General features: G+C 44.5%; 1 protein-coding gene across 2 annotated transcripts; it reads right to left on the bottom strand.

Moving 5' to 3' along the window:
- Positions 1-2,304: 2,304 nt before the first annotated feature.
- LOC136484000 (uncharacterized) lies at positions 2,305-7,399 on the bottom strand. 2 transcript variants are annotated; one of them, XM_066481163.1, is made up of 11 exons: positions 7,246-7,399; positions 6,500-6,710; positions 6,078-6,199; positions 5,784-5,892; positions 5,666-5,705; positions 4,952-5,041; positions 4,589-4,688; positions 4,334-4,473; positions 3,930-4,032; positions 3,205-3,737; positions 2,305-3,111 (listed from the first exon to the last, which is right to left on the bottom strand). In XM_066481163.1, the coding sequence occupies exons 2-11, from the start codon at positions 6,639-6,641 to the stop codon at positions 2,841-2,843; spliced, it is 1,650 nt and encodes a 549-aa protein (XP_066337260.1). In that variant the 5' UTR covers positions 6,642-6,710; positions 7,246-7,399; the 3' UTR covers positions 2,305-2,840. The 2 variants fall into 2 exon arrangements, with proteins under 2 accessions (XP_066337260.1, XP_066337261.1); XM_066481164.1 differs by having other exon boundaries at positions 6,500-7,392.
- Between the last annotated feature and the right edge of the window lie 209 nt (positions 7,400-7,608).

Raw genomic sequence — 7,608 nt, 5'->3', positions numbered from 1 at the left:
AGTGCCATGCAGCCTCCTCTCTCCCTGTCAGCATACACGCCAGCACAGTAGCATATACATTCAGGCAAGAATATAATAGCAGTTTCATCAAAAAATAAATAGCAGTTCCATAAAAAATAGCAGGCAGCTGCTAGCCATGGCAGGCTGAGGCGGCAGGCAGCCACGGCAAGGCGGACGCAGCCAGGGCGCCTGCGAACCCGATTGTCCGCCGCTCTGATCGAATCGCGGGCACAGGCCAGATGGAAAAGCCCCGGTCTGGAGTACTCGACTCTGATCGGATCGCTGGGTGCTGCTCTCCTGCGAAGGCCAGGCCGTCTACGCCTCCGCCGGCCTCCACGATAAGACCCAGGCGGCCAATCCCAGGTGGCGGCCAATCACGGCAGCGGCAGCATGGATAACCCTATGAACGGCAAAACACCTGAATGGAGAAGTAGATCGATGGAGTTTACCTCTTGGTCGGCGGCGGCGAAGATCCTCTGCCCTCGACGAACGTAGCAGTAGATCGATGGAGCCTGTGCTATGGCGCCAAGGAGACGACGCTGGAATTTATCGCGGGAAGCACGAGAAGGAGCGGGAACGAGGATATGCGCGCGACGGAGCAGCGCGTATTTTTATGCGCGGTCACAGTAATTTTGCGAAGTGCGCAAAGATGGGGCTGAGATATGGAAAACTCTTGGAGACTAGTTTTTCTCTTTTTCCCCAAATTCCAAGGATGGGGAAGGGATATGGGGCACTCTTGGAGATGCTCTAAGAGCTAATGGACTCTAGCCACTAATTTATTATCCCAAAATTAGCCCACATTTAGCCTTTCTAATTGGTATCTAAAAACAAGGGCTCATTGTTAAGCGCCCCTCCCCCCCCCCCCCCCCCCTAGGGCACATTTAGATCTGAAAACTATCGTACCACAAAACTAGAATCAGTCAGTCTGGATGTGATTCTGCATTAGTGTTAGGGCATGTTTGGGTCCAAGGGGCTAACAATTAGCCCATATTTTTAATACCAAATAGAAAGGCTAACTACGTGCTAATTCTAGGCTAATAAGAGCTAATAGTGGTTAATTGGTGGTTTGGAGTCCATTAGCCCATAATTAACCCATGTTAATTCCATTTTCATAAGATGGGCTAATTTTTAGCCTCTTACTTTCGAGACCTCGTGGTTAGATGGAATCGTCAAACAACCCTTCAAGGTTGCTGCCACAAATTCTACACAAAGTATTCAGGCACAGAGAACACCTTAGAGTAAGTACAATAATGGGCTTATAGCGAAGCTAATGCTGACGTGGAGGAGATAAGAGAGATGAGAGCTTGGCTCTCATGCAAGCACCAAACTGGACACTGGAAGCATATGCATTAGTGGGTCCAAATAGCAAGTGTTGTGGGAAAGAATAGGAAAGAGAAGACTTTTTAAAGACAAATAGAAGACCCCTATTATACAACTTGGCTCTTATAACTTGACTTATAGCTAAGTACTTGCCTCTATTATTGACCTTCCTCTTACAGCAGTGGTCTCCACTGGGAACAAAGTATTTTTTGGAAACCGTCGTATCGAGTAATGTGCTCACCATTCCTGGCATCTCCCCTCACCTTCGCCAGGAACCACAAGACCCAATGGCTTCAGAGTTGAGACCACCTCCCACCATCAACCACTCCGAGGCGGCTGAACGGAGTCCCCGCCGGCGGCGGGCTATCCTCGCGGCCGAGCCACCGCCGCGCTTGCAACACTCGCAATGGAGAGTTTCTTTTTGACCCTTCAATGTCTATCTAACCCATGTATTATCTATATGAAGAAAATATATAAGTGCGGTGCGGTTAAAATTTAACCAGCTTTGACTAACTATGTGGATCGTGAATTTTGTAGGTTAGCAAGATGAAATGTTTTAAAAACACAGTTTCATTTTAATAAAATTATGTTGCAGGGTACACTGATGGTCAATTTTGCATTTTAAAGATCATTCTGGTATAAGTACTTAAAATGACCATTTCGGTATTAGAACAGGAATAAAAAGTTTTGACCCAAATTGTGCTATTAGTATTGAGTATATGAAAGTAGCATATATGAACTTGTTTGGAAAATTGCAGTACCTACCAAACCAAACATTTGAAGTAGCCTTTCTAGCCAACTTTGTCTTAGTTACTACTAAAAAAACTGCAGGTTTACTTAATTTGCCTGACATCAACATCCAAACACATTGGCTTGGTACTGTAGAGACCTTTTTTTTTCGAATCACCATAGAGACTACTGCCGACAACAAATGCCACAAACTCACAATGTTGGCTGCAAAATTATGATGCACATCTCCGAGAGTTCACTGAATGTCACTGCAATTCCTTCTCTAACTGGAAGGAACTAATCTTACCCTGCGTGTCGATAGTAGTATCTGTACTTACATACCCGGAACCCAAATCAGGGCCCTCATGAAAAGAATTACATATTGTTTACAACAATACAACTTCACATTTATCAAGATATTATCTACGAGCTACGACAGCAAGAAGCAGCCTCCTGACTTGTCATCTGAACCCACATCGTGTAACCGATGAAGCGCTAAATTTCTATAATTTACTATCTGCTATTGTACACTCAAAAATCAGCAACTTAGCTTTGAATGAAGATGTTAGAGTATGGCAGGGGCCTATTGGGTCTGGGCTGGATGTATAGCCCATTAGTGTTAGGGTTAATTAGAGATAAGGGTTGCTTAAGGGTTATATAGAGAGGTTTACTTGACTCCTAAGCAAGCGAACCCTTATCTCTAATTAACCCTAACACTAATAGGCTATACATCCAGCCCAGGCCCAATAGGCCCCTGCCATACTCTAACAGAAGTCTTATGATGGGTCCCATCATCCAATGGTGGTAGGGGTTAAGCAGCAGAGCCATCTCTTGGTCTTCCTTGCTGGTTTTGACTCTTTGTTGTTGCCGGAACCATTCTGATGGAAGCCATTAGTGTCTAGGCTCTCTTCACCATGCACCCTTATTGCACTTCGCAATGTCATTGACATAGTCTTTGTTACGGTAGAAGCTGTCGAATTTTTCAGAGAATTTTTGTCGATGGCGTCTTCTGCACTATTGCTAATTTTCTCACTGGCCAATGAATGTGCTTGTCGGGTATCTCTGCATCAAGGACAACATAGGTTGGATCACAAATGGTCCACTAACTGAAATGTAAATGTACCACAAAAGAAATCAATAATCTTTCATGCTGACCTGGAGTCTTGTGGCACTGTGGTAATAGGATGGCCGTTCAGAAGATTGTCTACATTAAGAATGTTTGTTTGTGAAGTTCTCAAACCAGCAGTACTCTCTTCCAAAGTTGCATCATAACTGAGCAAATTTTGTAGCGTGGTAACATTTCCAGCCTTATCGCCTTTGAGAACTGCAATAGCAGTGTCCAATATGCACAATGCACGCTCTACCTCAGGACTGATATAAGGTTTATTTTCGACCTGTTGTGCTTGCTCAGCTGGTTCATAGGGATGGCTAGTAGGAAAATTATCCACATTGATGGATGTGTTCTGTTCAGTCTCCTCCTCAACAATCTCACTATTCGATATGGTATTTGTTAGTGACAAATGATTTTGTATAGTGGCATTAGCAGGGGGCACCTCAGTAGCATTTTCCTCTGCTGCGGTCACCTTTGCCTTGTCATCAGAATCCTGGTATTCACGGATCCTGACATAGAGTGGGCCTCTCAAAGCTTTCCTGTAGTCATCATCATGAGTGGCCACAGTACTGACTGCCTGCATGACATTCCAATAGAAGTGCTTCAGCAGGTTATTAGTGTTTATTTAGAATCTCATGCCATCATGCTCATCAATTAGCATGCAATATTTCCCTATGCCCTGATTTACCACCCCACCACACACTGTGGTCCAGGGGAATCTATGTAGAGAACATAGCATGAAATGTGCAAAATATTACCAGCCACTAACCTTCTGATACAGCTTATGCCCGCTGCCAATTAGTTGCCTTGATATGAAGTTGATCAACCATGGTGGAACAAAATCTAGCTTAATATCCATATTAGCTATTGCCCTGATAAAGGATTTAATTAAAGAAAAATGAACACAGTATATTTTTAAAGCTGAGAAATGAATAATGATAGAATGAAAAAAGAAATACTTAAAAAATGCATTACCAGTATATTCCTAAAAGAAAATTTTAGTGAATAGTGTTCAAGCAGTAAGGTGAAATTAGATGGCTTATAAAAACAAATTGATAAACAAAATAATTGCATTTGATTACTATTACTTCACTTAAGCTAGTAAAATTATACTCAAGCTAAAGATGCATGGTTCCTTCCATAGCCAAGGGAGTGGTCTATAATATGCTTCACCTGAAAAAGCTTCTTTCTTTTGTAATCCTTTGCAATACAAAGCCTCCAAACACATCTATTCGAACCGTGTCACCAGCTTCAGGAATTCCATCCCTACTAAATCCATGAGTTCGTACATCTATGCCATCCAAGTCTGATAACTGCAAACAAGTCAATAAGCACTCAATAAACTAGGGTATATAGCAACAATTCATCAAGGTTGTAGGGAGAGTTTCCCAGAAAAGAATTTAAAAATGCAGAAGAAAAAGTACGCACAGTTTTCATTATCACAATGACGACATCTTCTTTAAGATATTCCAATTCAAAATAGTGTAGAAGAGCCTCTCTCTCTGAAACTGGCCATGGAACCTTCACCCTTTCTTCCAAATAGCGAATAAACATATTAGCTACAACCACCATAAATTGAAGTATAAGTGAAACTCTAAAAAGACTTGACCAACCGAGGAGGAATTTGGTGGCTTTTCATTAAGAATTAAGAAGAAGAAATGGGCACCCAAATTTGCCTCAATGACTTGAACTTAGGTGGTCTGGGAAAACATCTATGCCCTCCACCAACTAAGCTAGGCTTAGTTCCTAAGTATAAGTAAAACTGTAACAAGCAAATAGTCTGCAACCAACCTGACCATACAAATCTCTTCACCAATTCGGACCTTTTTCAAGCAGCCTGACTGATCAATTCTAAAAGTTGGAAGGTTGTATTGTGGAAACCTGGAGAAAAACCTCATCAGTACATGAAAGACTATATTTTTGTGTTATTTTTCCCAGGTTGACTCAAAATACTTAATTACGACACAGGTGCATGTTGAATATCAGAAAAGGAATCAAGATGCTTAAACATACAAGGAAATTGTTGGAGACTGGAACTGTCATAACAATAGCATAGCTAATAAGCCCTAGCATGACCCCTCAATTTTTTCCCAAATTTAATCAGTGGGGGATCACCTCAGTCCATAATTATTGGCAACAGAGAACTTTAGGCTGTCTTTATCGAATACTATAAATAGATGCTGTACCAGTACACCTTCAGGTCCTAACTAGAAGTGGGTATGGACGTATGGTGGTGTGGACCATGTGGCTACAGTGAGGGGAAAAAGGTTAAGCCTGTGAGTTCACTTTGTGCTTAGAGAGTACTAAAAATGATAAATCTATGTCTGGAACTGCAACATTTAGATGGTTTGTTTCCTAAATGCCATAATTAACAAAAAAACTATATGTTTTAATGTACAAACATTAATTCTGCAACATAAAGTTGAACATAATTAGAGAATACCATGTGTAGTTTTCTGAGAATGTGAAATTTTTAACAAAACTTGAGGAAAACATTGTGCTCACCATTTTTTGTATAGAGCTGATTCCCACGACACACATGTACCTATGAAAAAAAAAGTGTGCTTTATTGCGAGTATGTGAACCTGTAGTATCTGACTGGCTGACGGTTAAAATTACTTACAAACGTCAATAGGTCCATCAGCAAAGCCTTCAGCAAGCAGGGTGTGAAATGGGGTCCCATCTGGACCCTCACGGTACATAACTCTTAATTGGTCTGTATCTTGCTTCACCTGCCAACAAAAAGTAGTTAAAGATCACTGCAGTCAGTCATAAGCATTTACTTAGAAACCTAAAAGAGGAACTAATCAATCCCCAAAATTGGAGAGGAACAGGCTAGACAATTTTGAAGCAACATACCATCTAAGATATACAAACAGAAGTGAAATGTTGCATTATGGGAAACGGTGGGGCATACCTTCCACTCCTTCTGTGGCACCCCACGAACCTTTGAAGATCGCCCATCCCTTGAAGTATTCAGCATTTCAAGAAACTCGGAGACTTCTCTGGCCCGCGTCTCAGCGATGAGATCGATATCGCCTAAAAGAGGACACACAAAAAGCACTAGTCAAGAAACAGCGAGCAGGCATTCATCCATGTACATATAGGGCCAGCAAATATGCTACCACAATCAAAGCCTTCAGGTAGCAACCCCTTTTTAACACCTTCTCTAGTAGTAATAGTACTAGGATGGATATTTACGGACCAAACCATAAAAAGCTCGAATGGATCATTGATTGGTAAGAAAAATAAAAGGGTACAGTCATCACTGCCATTAATAAGCTCATGTTCACTCAGAAATAGATCAACCACGTGAGCAGAGCAGAGCAAAGCAAGCACCTTGATCGGAGCCGGACAGGGACGACGCCAGGATCTGCTTCTTGACCAGCGCCCTGAGCGAGGCCTCCTCCGCGAGGTCGGGCATCGCCAGCGTCCGGTCCAGCCGGTCCCGCAGCTCCAGGACCCGCTTCCTCTTCTCCATGGCCGGCGGGCGGGCGTGCGCTACCAGGAACCTCCACCACCTCCTCCTCCTCCTCCTCCGCCCACCCACCTAGCACGCCCACGAGGCCACGACTGTATGAAGACGAGGAACTTCTCGGAAGAATAAAGAAATTGAAATCGCCTGATCGATCGATCGAGCATGTGAGGCGCAGAAACTAATGCCCCGCCCTCCCCCCTTTGTTTTGTTCCCCGCCGAAAAAAAAGGTTCGGGATTTCGGGGTCCCGGATACGAAAGAAAACGCGAGCTTTATGCTGATGCTCGTGCGTGTACGCGTACGCGTATGATCCTCCGCCTCCGGGGAGGAAAAGGCGGCCGTGGAGCCTGGAGAATCTTATCCCGGAAGAATCTAACCACGTCTGACCGGACGGGCGCAGGCCGCGGCGGAAGAAAAAGAGAGAAGTAATCCGCTCGACCTTCAAAAAAAAAAAAGAAGCAATCCGCGCGGAAGGGAAGTAGAGGCAGGGCTCAGCTCAGATGCAGAACAGAGCAGGGGAAAAGAGAGCGGCGCTAAAGGACGGGGGGGGATTTCGGCCGGCCGACAGAAAGATCCGCAGTGAGTTGGGCGGGGGCGGGAGTCGCTCACCGCAGGCGGGGAACGTCGGGGATGCAGGAAGAGCGCCGGAGCGGGAGACGGAGGCTGGCTGGCTAGCTAACCAACCGGAGACGAGCGACGGGGAAGGAGAGACCGAGGGACGAGAGAAGTACCGGAGACGACGGCGGGGGAGGAGAGGGAGTGAGGACTAGTCTGTTGACTGTTGTTGATGCTGATGGGCTGCTCGCGAGGGGCCCGCGTGCCCCCGTGCACTCAATAGCTAGTTATTAGCTACAGTGATCTGGAACAGCTGCAGTAGCTGGAAGAAGCCTGAAACTAGGCTCTGTTCGGTGGTCCATTTTTCAGGCGGCTAGACTGATGCTGCTACAGTTCTCACCGGCCAAGCAGCTGGAA

Source organism: Miscanthus floridulus, chromosome 9 (genome assembly GCF_019320115.1).
Source record: "Miscanthus floridulus cultivar M001 chromosome 9, ASM1932011v1, whole genome shotgun sequence".
In the NCBI taxonomy this organism is placed as follows: domain Eukaryota; kingdom Viridiplantae; phylum Streptophyta; class Magnoliopsida; order Poales; family Poaceae; genus Miscanthus; species Miscanthus floridulus.
Note: the sequence above shows the minus strand (reverse complement) of the source record. Positions and strands in the feature narration are given on the sequence as shown.

Coding starts and splice junctions, on each gene's coding strand:
- LOC136484000 (XM_066481163.1), bottom strand. CDS start 6,641: ATGGAGAAGAGGAAGCGGGTCCTGGAGCTGCGGGACCGGCTGGACCGG. Junction 6,200..6,499: donor CCTGTCCGGCTCCGATCAAG/GTGCTTGCTTTG, acceptor GTCCTCTTTTAG/GCGATATCGATCTCATCGCT. Junction 4,033..4,333: donor AAAGAAAGAAGCTTTTTCAG/GTGAAGCATATT, acceptor ATCCTTTATCAG/GGCAATAGCTAATATGGATA.